General features: G+C 44.1%; 2 protein-coding genes across 3 annotated transcripts; one reads left to right on the top strand and one right to left on the bottom strand.

Moving 5' to 3' along the window:
- Window positions 1–2,509: 2,509 nt before the first annotated feature.
- GPR15 (G protein-coupled receptor 15) lies at window positions 2,510–3,619 on the bottom strand. Its single transcript, XM_032207704.1, has one exon. The coding sequence runs from the start codon at window positions 3,617–3,619 to the stop codon at window positions 2,510–2,512; it is 1,110 nt and encodes a 369-aa protein (XP_032063595.1).
- Window positions 3,620–9,933: 6,314 nt separating this feature from the next.
- CLDND1 (claudin domain containing 1) lies at window positions 9,934–17,756 on the top strand. 2 transcript variants are annotated; one of them, XM_032207392.1, is made up of 6 exons: window positions 9,934–9,949; window positions 10,216–10,292; window positions 14,302–14,603; window positions 15,808–15,915; window positions 16,290–16,427; window positions 16,536–17,756. In XM_032207392.1, exons 3-6 carry the CDS (start codon window positions 14,315–14,317, stop codon window positions 16,754–16,756), a joined length of 756 nt encoding a protein of 251 aa, XP_032063283.1. In that variant the 5' UTR covers window positions 9,934–9,949; window positions 10,216–10,292; window positions 14,302–14,314; the 3' UTR covers window positions 16,757–17,756. The 2 variants fall into 2 exon arrangements, with proteins under 2 accessions (XP_032063283.1, XP_032063284.1); XM_032207393.1 differs by lacking the exon at window positions 9,934–9,949 and having other exon boundaries at window positions 10,107–10,292; window positions 14,305–14,603.
- The last annotated feature ends 6,277 nt before the right edge of the window (window positions 17,757–24,033 follow it).

Below are 24,033 nucleotides of genomic sequence, written 5' to 3'. Positions count from 1 at the left end.
CTCCTCCATCACCCAGTTAGCACATTTTTTCCCTTGTGACCAGACAGTGTTCAGGGCTTTGCCCGTTTCTCTCTGGTTTTGATGAATTGTGTTGGCTGCTGTGGTATAGCTGTCTTCTCTTTGAAGCCTTGCAGCGCGTCTGCACGGGTGCCACTGTTCACCCTGCAAGTTCTTGTGTCTTCTTTCTAGGTCGGAGGTGATTGCTCTTTTTGTTAATCACCCTCTTTAATTAGAATAAAAGTTATTTTCCACACACTTACAAAACATCTCAGTGTTACTCCAGGAACAATCTGCTGCGCCTCGTTACCTAGAAAACAACTCAGCTTCAATGAAATGGAAAAGTCTCTTCTCTAACACTCAAAAGGATCTCAGGACTATGGATGCAGACCCTTTGTTCGTGAAGGAGCCGTGCCTGAGCCGCTCGGGTCAGTGATGGCACTGGTCTGTTGGCCAGCTCATTCCTGCCCTGGCAAAGCTTATTCCCATCCCTACAAGAAGGGAACAATCACAGAACCAAATTCATATAGCTTAGCTTTAAACTCTGCCCCCAGTGAAGTGGGAAGGGGTTCCCCGTGTAGCATCTCATGGAAGTTATCACCACCTTATTTTATTTTATAAAAAGTAGAGCCAAAGATGTATACTTGCTGACTTTTTGGTTTCAGCTGGCAGAAGTGAAAATGCCTTACTTACAGGGCTGTAAATATCATTACATATCTTTTAGTTATTGCAGTTCAAGATTTGTTTCCATATATGTTGCTAAATCACTTTGTGATCAGATGTCTTCTGCCTCTAAAGTCAACACGTTTGCGGGTTTTGCGAAAGCTAGTTCAAAAACTTCAAAGGCTAAGTGTAAAAGAGAAGAAAGATAGAAATCTCGAAAAATCAGGAAATACAGAAGGAAAGTTTCTAACAGTCTTTTGACTCAGTCACATTACACACCCTGGGTGCTTTAAGGTATTGATTTATTGTATTTATGACAAGCAGCAGCATGTTAAGCTAAACAGTTTACAGGAGAGACGACAGAACGTGAGACATTGCAACACAGCCAAGGTATCAGTGCTGTTGGAAGTCCAATTCATATTTTAACTGTGCACTTTAAAACATTGTACCCTTTGTTTTAAGAAAAGGTTTCTGTCACTGCCATTTAGAAAGAGAAGTCCATTACCAGATTTCTGATGAGCTGCTTCACGCCGTATTTGTTCAGCTTGTTCTTCTACGAGGTGTTACAGCTGTTAACAATGAGGAGCTTCTCTATTTCCCCATCCCATTTGCTGTCAGACTTGACAGCAGTTGGGCAAGTGGTATCTCCTCCGCAATATATAAAATGCAAGACATCTGCATTTCCCAGAGACTGCTAAATAGGAATGGAACAGCTTCTTAGAGCATTTATTATTATTATTACTATTTATGTACAGAATTTAACTCGTATCAATGAACTAACAGAGTGAGGCTTTTGAATTCCTTTTCTGTGAGCATTCCTGCACCCAAGGTTTCTCAGCATTCTCTGTTTCACTCAAACGTTTGTGAAACTGGCTAATTTTGCTTTTCAGGCACATTTGCATTTGACTTTGCTTGTATCTTGACATAAACTGGTCCCAGCTAAACTCAGCAAACCTGGACTTCGAATGGTGCACAGCATCCTGCTGTTATCCAGCAACCCAAGCAGTCAGAAATTGTGTCAGATAACCCAAAAAACATCTTAAAAGCTGTGAAGGTGTTGTTTTGTTTTTGTTTTTTTTTTGGTCTTTGTGGTTGGGTTGTTATTGTGTTTTTTTTTTACTTGTTCGTTTTTAAGAAAAAATGTTAAATGCGGAGTCTCATTGGCTTGTCTTCTGGTTTCTCTGCCTTCGACCTTTTTTTTTTTTTTTCTGAAATCATAGGGGCTAGAAACTTATCTTAATTACTGAGATTAAAACTGAGATTAAAACTGAGATTTAATCCCATAATCAAGAAGCTGACACTTTTAAGGAAAACACACAAGGCTGAAGTTATGACAGCAGGTAACACAGTAATTCAGTAAAACATCGCATTTCTAAACTCAGAAAACCTCCAGAAAAGGAGCATCGATCAGGTTGTTTCCAGGACGTTGCGATGCTTTCGTGTGTAGGCTAGGAACCAAAGAGAAGCAATCCTTGTGTTTTTCTTGCTCCGAGCAGAACGAAAACCCGCATTTCAGTTCAAAGCCTGCCTCGGAGTGGCTCCGACTGATCGGCCTTCCCCTTGTGTGTGTTGGGAGGGCTTCGTGGATCTCTCTCAGGGTGGCGTTTTCAGGCTTGCACGGTGCAGCGACACAGCACTCACCGTGAACCATAGGTCAGCGGTTAAGGTTTCCTATTCCATTTACCTGTCTTTAAAGGGAAGTGCTGCTCCTCCAGCCTGACGTGCCGGCTGCATTACAGCTGCAGCTCTGCCTCTGTCGCTCGTTTCTTTTTTTCCCCTTTCCTTGCTTTAGTCTTTTCCTGCCGTCTCTGGAGAGAGAGGTCCCTTCCTGCGCGGTCCTGGCTCCCAGTCAGAGGGACACCGAGCGCTTCCTCTTCCTAGCAGCGTACTCCCCCGCGATGAAATTGGATAAGGAGTGGCTCAGGCGGGTGTCCAACGTGTCAGAGACGCTGCCGCTGCTGCTGACTTTCACCCACGGGCACAGGCACCTGAGCATGGCCCTGCGGATGTAGTTGTCAAAGCAGTAGTAGATGAAAGGGTTGGCACAGCTGTTGGCGAAGGCAAAGGGGCTGCTCACCTGCATGCCCACCTCGGCCACCATGTCGGGAAAACAGTCGGGCAGCTTCCGCAGTCCCAACAGGATGGCCATGAGCTTGAAGAGGTTGAAGGGCACCCAGGAGATGACAAAAGCAGCCACCACGATGAAGACGATCTTGATGGATTTTCTCAGTTTCTTGTCGTGTTTCCCGGACCTCTGGTAATGCATGCAGAGCCTCCTGGTGATGGAGCAGTAAAAGGTCAGGATGCTCAGCAGCGGGAAGAAGAAAGCCAGGATCAACATCATCAGCGACATGATCTGTTTGGATTCTGTCACGGCTTTGTCTGCGCAGTACGTCTTGCCATAGCGCTCCTTCAGTTCCCGGGACAGCAGGGTCGGGATCCCCAGGCAGCAGGATAACACCCAGACGCAGATGCAGAGGCCGGTGGAATAGGATCTGGTCCTGACCCTTCTGGCGACAGCGGGGTACATGATGGCAAGGTAGCGGTCCGCACTCATGCAAGTGAGGAGGAGGATGCTGCAGTACATGTTGACGGAGATGACAAAAGAACTGGCTTTACAGAGGAAAGATCCTACCCTCCAGCTCCCGTCCGACACCTCCTTGTCCACCCAGAAGGGCAGCGTGATGAGGAAGATGAAGTCAGAAGCGGCGAGGTTGATGATGAAGATGTCGATCAGCCTCTGGACCCGGCGCTTGAAGACCAAGGCCGCTATCAGGATGGAGTTGCCGACGATGCCCACCAGGAACACGACGGTGTACAGGATGGGGAGGAAAGTAGTCATGTGCTGCAGATGCTTGTACTGGCAGTTGTCCTCGTAGAAGTAGTCGTCGTAGTTCAAAGTGACCATAGTCACAGGCGACAGCTGGCTGAGGTCCATTTCTGGCCAGGCCGTCCTCATCATGGTGCTGAGGAAGGCTCCGAGTTCCCCCTACCCTTCCCCTCGAGGCCTGCTTTAAAAACATGTTCACGATAAGGGGGGAGGAGAGGGGGAAGGAGGAGGAGAAAAGTGGTTTTGGGGGGGGTAATTCTTACACTTTTAGCCAATCGTGTAGGAAACCTACAAGCGGCGAGCGTCTCTGATTAGTCAAAACCCTGTCCTATGAATAAAGAGCTGCAGCTTTTTTTTTAGAAAAAAAATCAGGTTTAGTTTTACTGATTTTATCTTCATTTTATGTTTGCCTACAGAGGTGAACGAGGTTTGTGTATTGCTTTTGTTTTGGGGGGTGGAAGGTTGTTTTCAAGATTCTGAACTTTTTATTTTTTTTTTTTTTAGGACAGGATATTACTGGTTTGCAGACGTTAAAGATTGTAAAGAGTGATGAATTCAGGTGCCACGTTATCTCTTTCGTCAAGTTTTTTTTTTTTTTTTTTTTGCCTAAGTTGCCCTTTGGGGCAAGCTCAGCTCTTCTGCAGCTTGGAGGCTTTTGTACTTTCTTTGTTCGTTTATGATTGCTGTTTTCTGTTGAGAGTAATTCTCTCATTTGGTGTGCTTAGACCAAAAACATTTAGGGTCCGAATCCTAACGTGGTGTTCCCATCCCTGCACCAGCTTCCTTGTAGGCCGCACTCCTGGTCCCCAGAATGGTGGCGTGGTCCTTCTCCTGCTGACCCCGAAGCCTCCATCCCTTTGAGCCATTCTTAGATTTGCTGCCCACTTTTCCTAAAGAGCCCTAATTCCCTCCGTCATTTGTTCGCAGTTTCGTGCACGGCTCCAGCTGTAGCTTAACCGTACCGTCAGCTCTTGTGGTGTTGCATAAATCAAGTGAAAATTCTCACTTTTTGAGGTACCGATGTTACTACGTCTTTGTCAGTGTGTACTAACTTGAAACAACCTCTACTATTGTTCTTCATCATCCTTCCTCTCTTCTGCAGATGAGTTCGTCTTCCCCTTCCCCTTCCACCTGCATGTTCACAGCCCCGGCGTGTCCTGGGGCTTCTCAGAGCTTTGAGCAAATCGTTCCTGGAAAGCTCTCCAGTCCCAGCCAGGTAGGTCAGGACCACATACGTCTGTCTCCACAAGCAGAGAGAAACTCTGCATCGTACAGGCAGCAAATTAATCCCCTCCAGGGCACTCTGGATGCCCTCAGGCTCACTCGGAGGTGCTGAGGTTGTGCTCTCCGGTGTGGCAGGTACCTGGTAGACTTCCAGGAGCCTGGACAGGCAGACAGCTGCTATTAGACTGATGGATCTAGGGGTATTAGATCCATCGCTGTCCACTGCAGATATTTTGATGATTAATAAGGAGCCCGTTATACATGACAGCCTTCCTTTCCATGGGGCACTACTGGACTCCTCTCTCACAAGCTTTATAAATCAGGCACAGCCTTCTCTCCCTCCATCTCACATCACAAGATTGAAATTCACTCCTTGAAATTCACTCCCTCCCTCTCTTCATCCCAAAGTACACAAAAAAGCAAGTAACTTTTAAAGAAGCTTAACAGAACCATGAGATAAGCATATACCCATGCCCTCTTGTGCTTGTGCTGCCTCACCGTGTTGTCTCCGTGCGATTTAATAGCCTTACATAGCAAAACAAAAAATTGGACAGTAAACCTTTTCCAGCAGGGATCAGTTCTGCTCTCTGGGGTGAGCTCTGTACTTTGTGAATGCGTCAGAGAGGACAGAGGATTTGCAAAAATGCTATGATGTATTCTTGTAAATGATGAAGCTGTCCGTAGTTGTCTCAGTGAAGCAGCAGCAGGTGTGTTTGCAGGTGGTCTGTAAGCCTTGTCTTTTTTTTAATGTGGTATTGATTTGCTTAGGGCTTATCTTCGCACAGGATCTGCATCTTCCAGAGCTCGTTTCCCTGAAGGAGAGCTCTCAAAAACACTCAGCACACAGAAATGCCCCTCACAACGCTGCTGTGCAGATAACCCTAGAAAGCACGACATGCCAAGACCCAGAGATGCCATGAGAGTTGTTGTCACCAGGAGGACAACCTCCACCCCTCCTCACCACCCTCCTGGACATCTACAGCACCCTCCTCCTCCTCCCGGACCTCCCCAGGTAGGTGTCAGTCCTTTTCCTGGACAAAAGGCTCTGCTGCAGCAGCAGCCACTGGCTTGGTTGCAGCGTATTTCCTTCCACCCGGGGTACCCATCCTCTCCTGCCCTTGCCACAGTGCTCTTGAGGCAATGTGAAACGCGCAGCCACCAGGTGCCGAGTTGTTTTGAACCTGAGAGTGAACCTGAAGCTCTTGTGACCACACGCGACAGATGCTGTTGTTGTGGCCCTGCGTGTGGTCAGAGCCACTTCAGCGCTTCTGCTTCTCTGATGGCCCTGTTTTTTTAAAAATGCACTTGTGAAGTGCGTCGTGTCAGTGTTTTCGCCGTTCCTTAAACCTGCCTAATAGGAAATACTACAGTCACTGAACTGCAGGCAGCTGCTTGGTACGGCAGGTACAGCTCAAAACATGATCACACTCTGGTAAAGCCTCAGCAGCTTTTCTGACAGTAGCGAGGGAAAACATTTAAGATTATTGTTCTCAGTTGGGTAAAGCTTGTTGACACGTGCTATGGTAGCCTTATAATGTTATGGCAAAAAGAGTAAAAGATATGCAGCAAAACTATCTGTACAGGAAGTATGTGGGGTGTTGATTTAATTTGTTGATTTAATTTGTTTCACCACCACCCCTTACAGATCTCTACAATTGAAGCATTTCTGGTAGCAAGGTGGGTGTTTTTTTTTTTTTCTTGATCTGTTTTACTGCTAGGTTAAGTGTTTTATTGTAACCTGTACATGTGCTTTTATATAAGCACAAGCATTTAGATGAAATTAGTGTGCATCAGTAAATTATTAATGATGATAAATGCTGCGAAGGAACAGAGCTTCATTTGGCCATGAAGGAAAGTGTAGTAGTTTCTAAATGATTGTGCTTCAAAAACCTTCTGTAAGGAATAGAGATTTGTAGACCAAATAAAAAAATATTGGCTGAAACTGTCCTACTATGCTACAACTGTGGCGAAGGCAAGCTCAGAGGAAACCAGATGAATGCCAAATAACAGAAGTTTCATCCCAAAATGAAGAGGAGAGGGTGGAACTGATTCAAGTAAAATTGTAGGTGCCGAGAAGTGCACCAGGATGGGCTGAAGTAGTTTCCTACCTAGAGGAAATGGTCTTCAACGTGGGATGTGGGAAGAAAATATTTTTGGTGCAATTAGTAAATAAAACTATTTTTGAAAAAGTGTTTATTTCTTTCCTCTTTTTCTCATCCTTTTTTATTTTCTATTTTTGTGTTTGTTTTATGATGTGCACAATATGTTAGTACAGTAGTAAGTGTAATTGATTTATAAATAAATGTACATATAATGGAGGTGCACGCTCAAAATCTTTCACTAATTGGTGTCCACGATCAAAAAAGTTTGGAGACCCCTGACGTGGAGGTTGAGTGGGTATCTTTACAGAGAACCTGTGCTATTCATCGTATTTGGAAGAAGCATATCTGGAAGGTCTTCTTTCTGTGAAAAATGTAATTAGGGTAGGATTTTCTTTGCCCACAGTCTTCTGTGCCAAAGATAGAAAAATACAGAAGGCAAAAATAAAACCAGGGTGACTATATAAAGGTTTGAGGGGAATCCATGGGATTTCTGCTGCATTGTCTGTGTGAAATGTTCATAGATTGTGCCTAAAACACGAAAATTAAAACTGCCATTTTTATTACAGACGATCTGTTGGGAAAAGCAATATCTTGTAGAAAACAAGCTAGTAATACTGAAAGAAATAGGCAATCTTTCAAGCACCTTTTTCAGGTCTGAATCAGTAACTAAAGAAGTGAATGTGGTATTTGAACAAGTCTTTTTCATTTCTCATCCATTACCAATTCCATTTAATACAGATAATGCCTCCTCCTCTGAGTGTTTACTTATTTTCCTTAATGTGCAGGAGCTAGAACACCACAAATTTTGTGTGAAGATTTTCTTTTACAACACAGGAGGTTTTTGTTGGCTTGTTTGCAACACCGCTGTAAAACTGTCAGTGCTGGAACACTCTTGCTGGAGGTACAAGACACGATGCAGGTCTGCTATCTAAGAAACTACAGATCTGCACAAGGCAGGAACAGCTTTTAATCTGTAGCCATCAGCATTATTCACTTTGCGCTTTCATGTGTGAACTACCGCAGTTTCTAAAGCAAACTTTTACTTTGAAAATCTTCTGGAATAATCCTATTGTGTAGCTGATCTGATCTAGCAGAGGTTCTGCTGAAGCAGATTAAGGAGGTGTGAAAAGAAAATGGCAAAATATCGGTGTTAGCAGTGAACATTCGTTTGTAATGTTTTTATTGGGTTACCCTTATTATATGAAGTGGTTTTCTTCCAGAAAAAAACAAAAACAAAAACAAAAACAAAACAAAAAAGCAGGTGAAATTAGTTGAGAGCATTTTAAATTAAATTAAATGGACATGCACCTCTCTTTCCTATGGTTGTTTTTAAGCAGCTGCACATATCACTGATCAGGGCGGATGATGAGTAAGAAGAGGCCAATGTAGTCTAATTCAATAATGGGAGTAGCAATGACTGACGAATTTTCCAGAAATGATTCTCATTTTTACAAGATTAGATCTTTTAGGGAAACAAACAAACAAAAACTGTAGGCTTGCCAGTGTTAGATTATTCGCTATGATTTATAATGATTGCAAGTCTTCTTATTCCATAGTTTACAATACAGAGTTGTTTAGTGTGTGTGTTTTTTCTTTAAACATTTCCTAGCTTCAAATTCTGATAGTTTTGCCACGAAAAATTATAACTGATTTTTTGTTCCCTATTGTCATTACTTGTATTTTATGATCTTGTAACTCCTTAGCTCTCTCTTCAATATACTGTACTGGCTAACCTTCTTTGATATGTTTCCCTGAAAAAGGCTTTCTCATTGCACAGTGATTTTCATGCCCCTTTTCAGGTTCATCTCTGCTTTGCCAACATGTCAAAACTAGACACAGCATGTTAGCAGCCAGTGGCAACTCCGGAGCTGATATAACTCCTGTCCTCCTTGTGATTTCTCTGTTTGTACACCCATGGCTGCAGGAACATGTTTTTTTTTTTTGGCCACAGCCACATCTTGGCAGCTGGTAATCCACCATGACTCATTTGTCCTTTTCATTTTTCCCAGGATAAAGTCTTCTGCCATGCAAGTATAGCCTCCACTCTGTGCTCTTAAACGAACGTGCTCATTGATGACCCTATTGACACATATGTTTGCTTGCCCCCAACTTCCAAACGACCAGGTCACCCTGTACCAGTGCTCTACCCATTTAATTATTTACCCTTCCCTCAGGCCTTGTGTCATCTGTGAGGTTTATCAGTGATGATGCTCTGCATTCTTCCAGGCCATCGTTAAAAATGCTGAATATTTTAGAATCCAGCCTAAATGTGGTTAGAACCCAGACAACTTCCTAGCTTAGAGTAACGAGGTGCTGGTGAACCAGCAACATGATCTGGAAAGGTGTGCCATGCTGGAAAGGGTTTTTTTAACTAAAAATACCCATCACTGATGTCACCTTTACCATCCTAGCCTCTTATCCCACTGAAAAAAATGCTTCCTGGCCGCCCGAGAAGAGGAGCTGGATGGGGTCCTTTCCCCAGAAGTCCCAGAGACGTGAAAACCTTGGACGTGACTCCGTTTGCTGGGTGTGCGTTTGCTGGTTTGGAGGTTGGTGAAACCAAAACTGGGCGTGGAGGTCTCTCAGCGGGTGGCTGCTAACCACTGTTAGGAGACCTCCTGCAGCTTGTATGGGTACAGGGACCAGGGACGGGGGGCAACGTCCAACGTGGGGCATGGAGTCAGTGCTGCCGTTTTTTGTAATTTTTACTAAATTCTTATTTATTTTTTTTAATGTGGTGTTTTCCCAAGTCACACTGCCAGGATATCGCAGCACCATTTTTACAAGAAATGGAGCAGAAAGGGACGAAAGTTGAGCTTTGTGGCTGGAGATGGAGACGAAGTAATGACATTGTGGAAGGCAGAAGGGCACTGCGCAGTGTTTTTGGGGTGATTTGGTGGGATTTCGTGGCTGTTTAACCCAGCAGGGGCCGGCTGACTGAAAGTGCTGTCACTACCAGCCCCCAGCCTGAGCTGAGGGCACCAAGCGAGGCGGGTGTGCGGGGGGAACTACAACTCCCAGCGTGCCTCGCGGCGGGCCCGCGGTACCACGGGGCTGGGCGGGCGGGCGGACTACATCCCCCAGCGTGCCTCGCGCGGTGAGGGCGTGGCATGGGGGTGCGAGGCGGCGGGCGGTGGGTGCCGCGCGCCGAGGCGGTTGCGACCGTTGGGGACCGTTGGCGGGCGGGTGCTGAGGGCGTGAGGGGAGCGAGGAAGAGGCCGGGGCCGTGTGTGGGCGGCCCGGGGCTGTGAGGAGGGGGAGGAAGGGGTTCCGGGGTGGGTGATGGCCGCCGCTGTGCTTCCAGGCGGCGGAGCGGGCACGGAGGGCGCTGCGCAGCCGGGATGGCTGCAGGAGCCCAGGCTGGCGGCTGCGGGTGCTCAGGGCTTTGGCTTCCCGCAGGACGCGAGGCAGGCGGCGCGCTGAGGTGGGCGGCGGTCACCGGAACCCTGTGCTGAGGGGCGGCGGGGAGCGCTGAGGTAAAAAAACCCTTCGGTGCCGTCCTTTCCTAACCCTGCTTTTACCCTCAGTGCCAAAAAGAGGCTCCTGTGTATCAGTGTTCCTCCCCACGCTCGCTTTTTTTTTTGTTTTTCAGCCCTTCCTCCTCTTCTCTTCTACCCCACAGCAGCCCAGTCGCAAGCATGTTTTCTGTAAAAAAGCCAGCCCTCGCTAGGCTGCCTTTGTGGCCTTCCTCTGTTGTGATGGCAAGTGAAATGAGCTTTCTACGCGTGGTGGCCTGCTCCTGGCTGAGGGGAGGTAGCGATTGCTGCCACAGGAGAGAAATGCTTTTATTTTTGTATTCCCTTCCCCCATGGTATAGTGACTTTGTAAAATGCTTGTTCATTTCCTAGCCTTGTAGTTGTTTGTTTGCCACAATACTTGCTGTTGTGCTCCTCTGTGTTATTTCTTTTTCAATTATACAGCTTGTCCTTTTTTTCCTTATGTGAAGCATATGTGTCTTTCCATTCCTTTGTATGTTGCTGCTGGTTTGGACTTTCCCTTCTCTCTTACGAACTGATGCTTTGAATTTTTTATATGTCTCCTTTTTAAAAAAAATTGTAATTACAATGTCCTGTGAAGCATTTATGCTTGAGTGCCTGTATACCACTGCCTTGCGTTGTTTTATATTCATTGCATAGTTTAGTTTCAGGAATAACTCGTTTGAAATGGTGTCTGCTGTTGGGATGAAGTGTGCTGGCAACGCTGTATGAACGTATATACCTCTCCTAAAACGATGAAGTTTCTTGCTGACAGTCTGTGATGGCAGGAAGTATTTCTATTTAGTATCAGTCTTTGTCTATAATTACTGTCAGCTCTGATAGTAGTGATGTTGGCGGGTGTTTTTTTCTGTAAGTAGTCTTATGCTAAAGCACCTCCTACATGTTTTTCTGCACAAAACCTTTTGGGAAGCGTGTCATAATCTCAGAAACATGCTACGTCTTTCTTCGTGATCTTTCTATGGTAACTCTCTTTGACTGCCACTGCCTACTACTCCCATTGAGTTCTGCCTGGGGCTGAAAGCATGATTCTGTCTGTAACAGAGCAAAGGACACCTCGTTTAAGTGGGCGTGTGTCTGCTGCAAATGAAGATGCGCTGGGTACGCACTGCAAATGAGCAGGATAGTCCAGTCTTCTGGGGTGTTTGCAGTGGGAAGAACTTCTAGTTCAAAACTGGCCTAAAGTGTTGTTGAGTGCATCTCTTCTGTAATTCTTTTTGTCTTCTGAAAGTACTTAAAGGGCTAGCAGAAGCACTGAGAAGTCTGTTATTATAGGGAAGTGGGGGTGTGCTCTTTCCTTGGCACAGTCTTGTACATTCTGCAAATCCATGTGTGTTCTTTCTGGAGCAAGCTGACACAAACCACCTGCTAATTTTTAGGGACTGTAGCCACCTCGCCTGCTTCTGCCTGTCCCCAGAGCTGTGCATTACACAATGATCACTGGTTGGCCATGTCTCTTTTGGCCTGTGGGTAACAAACACTGAGCAGTGCTTGCATTTTTTCTTAACTCTTCAGTTGGCTTCTTGGTTGTCAGCTGCCATAACTCTGCTAAACCTGCTGTACTTTTCCCAATGCTTAGCAAGCTGGCCAGAAGCGTGGTTGCATTTTAATGATGCCATGATAAGCATGTTTCCAGTACCAACGTTCTGGAGCTGGCAGCAGGGATGTCGTATCTGAAAGTACACCTTATTGAGCCAGTTTTCTTTCTGTATGCTAGCTACTAAGGACTTTGTAAGCATTTATAGCAAAAGGCTGCAAAACAGTGGCCTGGTAATGTCCTGCTTACAACCTTGTTTCATCAAATACAACTTTGAGGATAGAGCTTGTAGGCTCACTTGTGCTTCCTCCTCCCAGAGAGAGCTCTCTGAAGAGAGGAGCCCAGTACTGAGGGCTCCTCTTGCAGTGGCTGCAGTGTAGTGGAAAATCCAGACCGGCCTGCTCGCCAGCTGGTTCTGCTGCTTACCTGAAACAGTTCCCAGGGATCTGTTCAGCTCAGCGGGGCAGCAGCCAGGCAGCACGACATTAGCTGCGGAGATGCCGCGTGTGCTGTTTGCTTTGTGAGAAGTTTGTGAAGGGGAATAAATCTCCAAGTGAACTCGGTGTGGAAGAAAAGAGGGGCGGCCCTATACGGCAGCTTGCTTGTCCCTGTTCTGCTCATCCAATGCCCTGTGCGCTTTGAGCTAGATGCTGGGATAGCAAGGGAGAGTGCAAGCGCGTAACCAAAGATGAAACAGTGCAGAGCATTTGCTTCTGAGTCTGGACTTGGTTCTGCGTCTTGTAGATGAATAAGCCCAGGTATGGTGTTTTCTTCCTCTTAATATGATTGCCAGAATTTTAAAATCACAGCTTCTGGATTCACAGTTCACAGAGTTGTAGTTCGTGAACTTCTTAGTGCTTTAAATGGGTGCTATTTGTCAATTCACCAAAAAACAGTTCTATTCTTGATCTTTTCTAAGGAAGCAGTTAAATGAGGCATACTTTCTAACAATCCCTCTTCAAAAATAGAAATGAAACATGGGATAATATGAGTATATATCATCTGTCCCCAGCCCTGTTAGTCAGTTTGAACCAAATAGAGGAGCAGATAGGAGGGAAAAGGAACAAGAAGGGCACTGTTATCAGCAAACACTGGTATGCCTTTGAAACTCTCTGCTTATTTTGCACTTTGTTTCATAGTTCAGAATTTCTTACTGGCAGGTCTGACTTGAGCACTCATATTTTCCCTTGTGAATGTTGCATGTTTAAGCATTTGTTGTTTCCTGTTCCATTCCATTCAGCTGCAAAGAAACAAGACTAAAGTGTTTTGATCAGAGTGTGTGGGAGAAGGAAGGTAAAACAAGCAATAAAGAAGAATTGATTAGATAGTAGCTCATGCCACCAGAATAGCTCTAGCTGCAAAGGTAACTTTGATTAATATTTTATTTGGCAGGTGCATAAAGCCTGATTTATCATAATCCATAAACGTAATCAAGCACAGCAAATGCACCAGCATAACAGGCATTTGGAAGTCCTCTGACGCATTGCACTCTCTGCAAAACATTACGTGTGTTAGCAATCAATTACTCATTAAAATCACAGTACTGTCGAAGTGTAAGTGCATGTGGAGTCTGTGTTTTTTGTTTGTTTGTTTTTTTTGACATGTCTTCTTTACCCTGAGTTTATGCTGTGAGCACGGGCCTGTGAAGGAGGGAATTAGTGACCTCCTGCAGGGAGCCAGACCAAGGCCCTCATGCTGGTGCATGAAGGTATTTCAGTTTTGGAAGCTCCTGTCATCCAGTGCCTGTGGAACAGGGCACTCCCCTTGCATTGTTTTAGTTCTTCAGACACGCCTCTGTACACACTGTGGCATTATTGCAGTTTTTATTGTCATTTCCAAGCTTGTCTTTCAGCACTTTCTTCGTGTTCTGTCTCTAGTGCCTAGATACGTTTCAGTGTTTCCCAAAAGGCATTCCAGTATCTTGGCATGGCTGCCCTTTGTGAACAGTCTGGAAAAGCTTTTTTGGCATGCTTGCGATTCTTATCTGTGCTGTAAACACAAGCTGTGGAAGCCGTATGGGATAGCAGGCTAAAAATAACTTCTACCCTCGGTAATCTCTTAAGGCAAGCTAAGTCTTCTGACTGAGCGCTGTAGGTGGATTCTCTGCTCCGTGGTTCCCTACTGTCAGGATCAGAAGTGCCAGTGAGCTGTGCCATCTGCTCTGGGGACACGACTGCTGTTGGTCTCTCAGGCAGAGAGGAGAGCAGCTAGCACAGAGCGCTGCAGGAAGCTGGGAGGAAGGCGACAGCTGTGCCTTGAGCACTTGACCCTGTGGGTGTGGGCTTGTGCTGCAGACTTAGCTCTGCTGTGCTTCCAGTCTCCTGGCAGGGGAAGAGATGCTTGTCTTGAGGGCGCATTGCGTAACAGGAGTGGCGTCATCAGCATGACGCTGCTGGGATAACTCTGGTGTTAGTATCTGAGGAGTTACTCACTCGGCCTTCTCTTTCCTTTCAGCGGCAAGGGCGCGATGATGGATAACCGTTTTGCTACAGCGCTAGTAATCGCCTGCGTTCTCAGCCTCATCTCCACCATATACATGGCGGCTTCCATCGGCACTGATTTTTGGTACGAATACCACACCCTGTCCCCCGTAGAGAACATTACAGAAGCTGGCCGGAGCGTCTGGGAAGAATTCGTCAGTGAAGAGGCAGATGAGAAGACCTACACAGATGCGCTCTTCCGGTGCAATGGCACAGTTGGGTTGTGGCGGAGGTGTATCACTGTACCCAAAAACTCTCACTGGTACAGCCCACCAGGTATCTGGAGTAACTAACACTTCCCTAGCTTGCCTACAGGGGTATGTGCTAACTTCCTCACAACATGTCCGTGTCACTTTCTTCCTCCAGAAAGCTTATTTCTAGCTTGTATGTTTGTTCCTTTTTTTTTTTTTTTTTTTTTTTTTTTAATAAAGACAGTTTAAGCTTTTAAGGAAGCGAAAGGTAAAAGTCTGTGGCTGTCAGTGCTACAGAGTCAGAATTTGACGCATTATATTTCATCTAAATTCAGTCTAGTGTAACTTGGTTTTCCTTAGTGTCCATGGCCCATCAGGTGATACAGTTGTTGCTCTGCCTATCACCCTCTTTCTAGGAGAGGTCAAGGGATCCAGCAGTGGGGGAAAAATACTGCTTTATCAAGGTGACACTCAATCCTTTTAGCTAGTCATTCATTTAGCTTGAGTGTCACAAGTGTCCCACTGTGGCACCAGCATGTTTTGGACTCCTTGTAGTGTTGGATATGGTCTGAACTATTTATATTCCCTTCTTTGACAGTTGTTGGAGGATATAAAGAAGTGCAGTGAGCCAGTTGTTTTAATTCCTTCAAAGTAGGGTTTGAAAATGTATGTAAAGCCCTTATTCTGAACCCTTTTGGAAAAAATACTTTCAAATGCTTTTTCTGGAGAAAACATTACATAAAATACATTTTTTTCCTCTAATGAAAATGCATTTTGAAATAAATGTAAGAACAACTCTGCTCATTAGCATTCTCCAAGCAATACCTAACTGAGAGGCAAAAGGGGAGAAAATTAGTATAAAAAGCAGGTATTTCTTTTTCTTTAAGCAGTCCTCTCTATCTCATTTTTTTCATGAAATGTCGAGTAAGATATCACATTCTGCATGTGGGTATAAACACAGCTCTGTTACAGGAGTACAGGAATGTGAGACAACATAATTAAACATCATATGCCGCATTTTATCCCTACTTGCATGGCACTGATCTATGGATCAGTGCTTAAAGATTCTGCATGTTTGAATGCTGTGCCTCCTTCTAGTAACTATGTTACACTTACTGCCTGCTAACGTGTCCTTCAGATCTCTTTTGAGAGGTTTTTTGTTTGTTTTGTTTGTCTAAAATAGAACTTGGAGGAGCTTCCCAGCTTAAGAGGTTGGAAGATGATGAATTGGATAGAGATGGGGTGAGGGGAACCTAATGGTATTTGTATTTTTTGTTTTTCTGTTCCAGAAACTGATATGACTACAAACTGCATCAGTTTTTCCCTCTCTGATCAGTTTATGGAAAAGTACATAGAGCCTGGAAACCACAACAGTGGCACAGACTTGAATCGGACTTGTAAGTGTCTTTCACGTCTGGCAGGTAGAAAAGTCGGATAAAAGAGAATGGGATTTTCCAAATGCAGGTAGTAGTGAGGAAGCATCTGCATCTTGCTCTGCTTTTTTTTTTTTTTTTTTTTTTCCCAAGTAGCACAGGTAGTAGGTCAAAGTTTAAAATGAAAACTTAGGTGCTTTAGCAAAGATTTTGGTCATGAATGTGGTACAAGAGCTTGGGAGTTAACCAATAAAGTTCTTCGTACTTCAGTTGGAGCCTTTGGACCTTTCTTAGCTCAGCCAATGAATTAGTGTGGGTAGAAATATAACCTGGTGGGACAAGGTCAGTTTTTAGCACATCCTTGAGAAATCTTTCTTGTGTGTTTCTTTAACGTGCAGATCTGTGGCGATTGCAGTTTCTTCTGCCCTTTGTCAGCCTTGGCCTCATGTGCTTTGGAGCTCTGATTGGGCTCTGTGCATGTGCCTGTCGCAGCCTGTACCCTGCCATCGCCACGGGAGTCCTCCATTTCCTCGCAGGTCGGTCTCCTGCCACCCACCGCTTCCCCTCCCTCCTTCAGAAGCTCTTGGCGAGAGCCAGAGCTCTCCAACAGCGAGCTCATCACACTTCACTTCTTCCTTCCTCAGGACTGTGTACACTGGGCCTGGTTGGCTGCTATGTAGCTGGGATCGAGCTGCTCCATAAGAAGCTGCCCCTGCCTGACGATGTGAGGGGTGAATTCGGCTGGTCCTTCTGCCTAGCCTGTGTCTCGGCACCTCTGCAGTTCATGGCAGCCGCTCTCTTCATCTGGGCAGCTCGCACCAACAGGAAGGAATTCACTCTCTTGAAAGCGTACCGTGTAGCATAAATGCTAATGCCTAAGTGTTAGGTTTCCTTGTTATAGCCTCTTCTCCACGTGGCCCTGTCTACATTTTTCTCCTTTTATTCAGAATTTTACCTTGTACTGCGTGCTTCTCGCCAGTATAGCCTGCAGGGCCTGAAGACAAAGACCTCTGGGCTAAACGACCAAACTCTGCCAGAAGTCTGCAGAACTTTAACAGTTTTTTAATTATGTTTTTTAAAGAATTATTGTTTTTTAAGCTTCATTTGGTTGTTGAATATCCCCTTGGGTAGATGTACATGCCCCTTCCTCATTTTATTTCCTTCTCATCCTGTAGGAAATGAGAGGGGTCGTGAGGAGGAAATGAGATAGGAAAAGATGGAGGTAGGGAATGGGGACTACAGAGCAGAAATAATAAATAATCAGGAGTTGTCCGTTGCGTGACCTATGGAGAGCACCCAAGAGACATGGGGGAGCAAAGGTACCTTCGTTGTGGAAATGCTGTCGTTAAATCAGTGTTGTAGCTTGGCTGTGGGGCTCTTATTCTCACTAGCTCACTACTTGTGGCTTCTGCTGAAACCGGTGTAGGCAGGGCAGCTGGCTCTGGGATCGCACAGCACGCCGTCCTAAATGGAGAATCCGAAGTGGAGAATCGGTGCTGCTTTTGCTACGGAACAGGAGAAATTGGGGCCCCCGCGGAGCTTTGTGCTGCTCTAGCTGCACTGCTTCCAGGGCCCGGATGGTTCGGTATCTGCACTACATGTGATTGTGCACTCTAATCCTATCATGCGGTGTTTTTGCTTGCTGTGAAATAAGGCTTTCCTCTCTCTTGTGGTGTTGAAGAGAACCCCTCGCAACTTTCTGCATTTTTAATTTGGTTTAGTGTGTGTATATGTACATAAACGTTTTTTTAAAACTCACCTATTTATCCTTTATAGCACATGACAGGGTTTTTTTAAAAGGTGCTGCTCAATTCCCACGTTGCCCCAAACCTATTGTTTAAATGAAATAAAACAACCCTCAGATATTTTCAGTGTTGCGTTAATTTGATGGGAGGGTGTGGGGGTGTTCTGGAGTTAATTTTGGTTGGGGAAAGAAAAAAGTGTCCGTATCTCTTTCTGTATTCGGGGAAATGTCAGTAGAAGCATATATGTTTGATTATGTTTCTTAGGAAATTCTTGGGCTTCTGTGAACTTTAAATATTCCTTTACTCATCACTGGGGGACACAACACTCCATAATTTCTGATTAGCACTTTGCTTACTTTACACTTATTTATCCTAAATCACTGCATCTCTGGCCAGACTGGACAGCATGCCTTTTCTTGAAAGACTTTTCTAGATGAAACTGTTTAATTCTGAGGCCTTAACTCCCCTCATTTATAAGAAATGTTTTCGAAGAAATAAATCCTGACAAAATGGATGACTCTGGGGTGTCAAGGGTTCTGTGAGTTACCTTTGATGAGACTGACATGGAAGTAGGCATTGTATAGCTGTACTGGGTTTTGCTTTGTTTGAGCAGGTGTTATTGCAGTCACCAGTTTCCTAAATATCGGGGATCTCTTTCAGTATTGTTTCTTCAGTGTGTTTTTACCTTGTTTGATAGGGATGAACCTACTTCTTTTATAACCATCACTGCAGTTTTTATAAAATGAAACAAGATAGACTCATCCATGATGCTGAAAACTGGGGTCACCAAGAAAGCTGCAATGGAAACTGTTCATTCAGGATAACCCCCCTGTCCCCTGCTATTCAGTAATTTTTCACCTCTCCACCTAAAAAACAACTTTTTTTTTTCCCTCTTTATGATCTCTGAGCTAATTCTAACCCTGTGAGAGGGGCTGTGGTACTTTTTTGCAGAGTGTGAAGATAAATGAAAATCCTTGCTGCTGATATGTACTAAGTTGTTTTTTTTTTCCAGTCATTAGTTATCTCTGATTTACATAGATAAGGCCCAACTGCTTCGCTTGTCATCTCTCATTTGTCAGAAATACTAGGGCATACAAGGCTCAGTTTGGGTCAAAGGGACCGGAAGGTGCTTATTCAGCACTCTGGGAGAGGAAACACTGCTGGTTATTTTATCTAGTACAGTGATTTATTTTTTTTGCTTTCCTAGGAGCTGACAGAAACTAATCTGAGCAATGGGAGTCCTGCTTGTTCTCTCCTCTTGTATCAGACACCAGTTTCTCTGAAGCATGAATTGATAATTTTGAATGCTAACATTCTTGTTTCCAAAGGATGTAATGTTTTGGGTAAAAAGGGAGATATTAGAGGTGCTCTTGGTCCTTTCTTGGTCACCTTAATTATCAGTGAAAACAAGATTGCCTGCTCTTCTCTCTCTCAAATAAATACTTGTTTTTCTGTGTCCTGAAATGAAGAAGAGGGAAAAAAAAAAAAAAAAAAAAGCCTTGATTTGAAACATTTGTGTAAAATGTGTACTTGCTTTTCAATGTGTAGAATGGATTTCAGAGAGAGAAAGAAGCAGCTTACTTACAGAGAGGGCTAGCCGTCTCTGTGGTCTGGGATGATGGATCTGCACCTAGCTCTCTTGCTGTGTTATTGTGTGCCTTGCTCATGGTAAAGACTGAGAAGAGTTCTTGGGCTGCCAGCTTGGAAGCTCTTAGTTAGCTCTTGGAAGAAGGAAGCAGCACATAGGCAGATCTTTGTAGTGTCCAGAGGTTGGTTGCATTCAGAGAAGCTTGAGGCCTGTGTGCTGATTATATGCATATCTGCAAGTGCAGACAGCCTCGCTCAAAAAAAAAAAAAAAAGAAAAAGGAAGGGTGCTCCAACTCTGGAAGCAAGTGGTGAGATGAAAGGCCGATTTGTGTCCCTCAGTATCTTGTGGTCTGACCATGGGAGATGTTTATTGATACTGGCTGAGCACTGGAGATAGGAATGAGATAGATATGGACAGTGAGATCAGAAGAGATGTTTTCTTTAAAAGGAAAAAAAATGTTCTTCTGTGTTCGCGTATGTGTGTGTGCAGGGGAGGTGGCACCAATCTGTCACATTTAAACATGAAGATCTCTCAAAGGGAAAGGAGAACAAAAACCGAGGAAGAATCCTTCAGGCCAAGAGTGGACTCTTAATGGCACATGGAAACAAGCACCAAGGACTCCAGTGTAACTCTTCCTGTGGTACTGCAAAGGTCAGCTGCTGCTCCTCCACCACAGTGCTGAGGTGGCATAGCCAAGTGGGTGAACTCATCTGCTTATGAGAAAAGCCCACGAAGGCTCTGTCCCCTGAATCCACTGTATTACACTCCTCTCTCTTCCTCCCTTGTAAAATTACTACTTTTACAAATAGCCATGGGGATAGATTTTGTTTATTGGTCAGGTTTAAGCAGTGAGTGTCAGATGTCTCTGTGCTCCTTGCTTGCTGTGTACAGACAGAGGATGAGGTGGATGCTCATCAATTTTTTGCGAAAGATCCAAGCATCTTTCTGGCCTCAAGTTTTCTGATGTGAAGATTGAAGACTCAAGAAAACTGGAACATTCCTTTCAATCAAAATTAATCATTATTTAATCAAAACCCTTCTTAAAAATAAAACCAACCAAACGAAGAGCTAGTGAATATTTAATGCCTTTCTTTTTCCAGCTTACTCATGCCTTTCATCTGCATCTTTTTAAGTGTTTCATGTTAAGTGATTTTGGAACAGCCTTTTTTTAGTTTGATGTTTGTGAAGAAGGTAGCCTCCCAATGTATTCTGTATCAATGTCTTGGGAAAGGGAAAACCCTTACATATGTAACTTTTTAATAGACTGAAACATTTTGTTAATTTGGGCTAGTTTTTTGTATCAGACCTGCATTTTTTTTTCAGTTTGTTGTACCCATTAAATAATTTGAGGGATCCAAACATGCTTATAACCTTTCAAAAAAGTAACTAATGAGGGAGTGTTTCCACAGGACTTTGTTAGCGAGGCTTCCTTCTGTCCCATGTTATGATTTAGGTGTTTGGACCTTTATTATTTTTTTTTTTCCATTTAGCCTCCAGAGCTGAATACACATGTAGATTTTGCTGCACAATAGAACATTAACATGAACTGTTGTTGAGGACCATTCCCTGTTGTAACTTCACCTTTATTGTCCTCATGATACAAGGGTTAAACTACACCAACTCTGTCCTTGGAAGGATGGGAAAAGCCTGGTGAAGAAGCAGCAGGTGGTCTCTGTGGAAGAACCATCTTCTGCTCACTGTCTGGAGGAAACAAGGCAGTCCCTCGCCAGCGGAGGGAGCCCAGCTCTGTGCCAGTGCCCATCGTGGTTGTGAGCTCGTAATCTCAGTGGAGGAGCCTCATGTTAGCTGTAACTGCCAATAATCAGGTGTCATCTGTGCTGTGTCAGGTGAGTGTGATTAAAGCCTTTCCCAGCAGTGTAAACTGTGATGTACCTTGAGTGTATTCATCAGCTAAGCTACTGAATCAATATGGTACTGATGTATTGTTCTGTTTGTGTTTTGTTTACGCCAAGTGCAACTTGTATATTTAACTAATATTATTCCTTGGGAATACTTCCCTGTACAGTCTGACAGTGGGCACTGGCAACACCTCTTTATGGCAGATGATTTCTGTGTAAATTCACTGAGGAACCTCTCCTTATCAGAAGATTTGCCTGCAACAAACATGTACAGAGCATCAGAGCTGACAACTCATTGTTTTAATTCACCAGTTAGTCACCAAACTGATGTGGTGTGTTTTGAAGCACTGGTGTGATGAAACCAGGAATATGCTGGAGTTGCAGTGCTAATTTTCTGTGATGCCTGTGGGTGATTTTGATACCAGACACCAGAGAACTGGTTCTGCAGCCTCATGAAATCCTTCCTTCCACCTTCCTGCGAATCGGCCCTGTGCTGTACCTTGCTTCCTTACTGCTACTGATTCCCACATTTAAACTACTCGTGTGGGTGATTTTACGATCCCCATGATGTTATGGGTGTTGGATAAATGACATAGTACATAGCTTTAGTTGATAAAAGGGTGGCGTTCATCTTCACCAGAAATGAGCTCTGCTTTCTGGAATTGTTGAAGTAGTGTTCTTGTTCTTTTTTTTTGGCAAACAAATCCATTTTGCCTTACACTCAAGTGACCCGTTTAACTAGCTAGTCTTTGCTTTTGCATTTTGATGTTTACTTCCATGACAGCAAAGCAGCAAAAATAGTATAAAGCCATATTATCTGACCAGTACTGGGACTGCCCGAGTTCTGTAAAGGTTAACCATCCACAACCAGGGAGGACATCGTGAATGGTGTCAGTAGCAGGATGCTGCTGGAGAAGTTAGATAAGCCACCTATAAAACTGGAACGTGAGGTAGAAGGACTGGTGAGTGGGGCACCAGCTGAAGTGGGAAATGAGCAGTCCCTTAGGGTAGGTTGCAGGTTTTGGAGCAGCTCCACCATCCTGCTTGAGCCACTGCAGACGTGTCCAGGAACAGCTCTAAGGGCTGCATCACCTGTGTGAGAGGCAGCACAGAAGATGCATTGCAATTTCCCCTATTGGATGTAGCAGATAGGGTTGTCCCATGTGATGAGCCCAAGGGAGTGGGGAGAGGAAGCCAAACCTGTTTTGGAGAGGATAGGTGTGGTTTATCTCCAGCCACCTTTGTGAGCTGACAGGAGTGTCATCTCCTGAGCAATAGACCTGTTATTCTCCTTTGGCGTCTCCTTGCTTCTTCCCCCCAACTCCCACACTGATTCTCCCTTCTCCACTCTCTCTTTCGTAGTCTACTTTACCATGATAAATAAACCCAGAGAAGCTAAATTCTGTCTACATCCCTGTTACGCACCCAATTGGGTGCATTGGAAAGCCTAAAACCAACTAACTGAAAATGCCAGGTGCAGGAACCCTTGTTAGGTCGTGTAGCTATGGCCCTCAATGCCTTAGAGCACTGGAACCATTTTCAGATGCTGTTGGCTCTGCTCTGTCAGATGAACAGTTTATGATTAAATAAACAAATCCAGTGTTTACAGAATGAGGAATAAGACCTTAATTTATGGTAAAGAATTTGCGTAGTACGTTCTGGGCGAAAGGAGCTCATGTTCCTGCCAGCTGTCTAGTTCTATTCTCTGGGTCATCTTTCCTCCAGGAGATGCCAGTAGGGGGGATAACTAAATACTACACAACTATAGAGTAGGGATACCAAAAAGATAAGTAAACATGGACCCTCAAATGAGTTGTGAAATTCAGTGTGGATCCAACTTTATTATTTTACCTGGGACACAGGCTCAAGATGTTTTTCAAGAAGCCACTTGTAGACTTCCCTAATATTTGTGTCTTATTATATTTGTCCAAAGTATGTTTAGTTTGGGGCTTATTTAATCTAGCTCTTAAGTGAGACAAGCTTAAGAAAACTGGTATCTATCTATTTATGATTATTGTTTTTCCTTCTTCATAACTTCAGAATCTATTGACCAACTCAAGCCAGAGTTGCTGAAATAGTAATTCCTATAATTTTAATCTAAATAGACCTCATAGAGGACAGGGACTCTTTCAGTGTCGCTGCTGAAGGGAGCATCACCACCTAGGCCTTTGTCTAGACTACAGTTTGTTTTAACCATGGAAGGCACTGCTATAAAATGAAAAGAGGTATTATGTACTGAGAATTCCTGAGGTGGATTTTACAAGGGATGAACAAAATATAATGAGAAATGTTCCTCTTGGTTTTACAATGACAAGACTACTCTTGAAATCTTGTGGATATGTTATGTGATGCCACTCTGAAATTCACCGTCACCTATATGTGACTGTTTTGAATCTCAGTGCAGCGTCTTCAATCAGTAGTCACTTGGTGTAGAAGAAGCAGTCTCTCACTGATTCTGTCCGCACGATACATCTCACAATAGATTCCTGTCCCATTTATGGTGTTTTTGTAGTCAGTAAGTATGCACATACATAATGTTTGTAGTCCCAGACTGATGTGTTTTAGGTATTGATTAATTGGTTCATATGGAGTGGCATTAGAAATTGTCATAAACAGAATAAGAGTAGGTTTTTGATATGCAATGGGAATTTTTTGATGTTTATAATGCCATGTCAGGCTAAAACGAAGGTGATCAAAGGAAAGCATCGGAAATTAGAGATAACATAGGACTTCACAAAAGCAAGGTTTGGAAAAGAAATCCGAATTGCAAATAATAAAGCTGATATTCTTTCTGGTCCTGCAGAAAAGATACCTTCATATTAGTGATACAATGATACCTGTCCTGAGATACTGTTCTTCTTGACCTTGTTCACACAGAAGCACTTGTCAGCTGGTTTCCAAAGAAATTTTGAATTTTTCTTCTGAAAATGAGGTTTGTTAAGTGAGACT

The sequence above is a fragment of the Aythya fuligula genome, chromosome 1 (assembly GCF_009819795.1).
Source record: "Aythya fuligula isolate bAytFul2 chromosome 1, bAytFul2.pri, whole genome shotgun sequence".
In the NCBI taxonomy this organism is placed as follows: domain Eukaryota; kingdom Metazoa; phylum Chordata; class Aves; order Anseriformes; family Anatidae; genus Aythya; species Aythya fuligula.
Note: the sequence above shows the minus strand (reverse complement) of the source record. Positions and strands in the feature narration are given on the sequence as shown.

Bases quoted from the DNA above. Each gene is read 5' to 3' on its own strand.
- GPR15 (XM_032207704.1), bottom strand. From the start codon at position 3,619: ATGAGGACGGCCTGGCCAGAAATGGACCTCAGCCAGCTGTCGCCTGTG.
- CLDND1 (XM_032207392.1), top strand. From the start codon at position 14,315: ATGATGGATAACCGTTTTGCTACAGCGCTAGTAATCGCCTGCGTTCTC. The intron at 15,916-16,289 runs GTAAGTGTCTTT...TTTAACGTGCAG, and splicing joins CACAGACTTGAATCGGACTT to ATCTGTGGCGATTGCAGTTT. The intron at 16,428-16,535 runs GTCGGTCTCCTG...TTCCTTCCTCAG, and splicing joins AGTCCTCCATTTCCTCGCAG to GACTGTGTACACTGGGCCTG.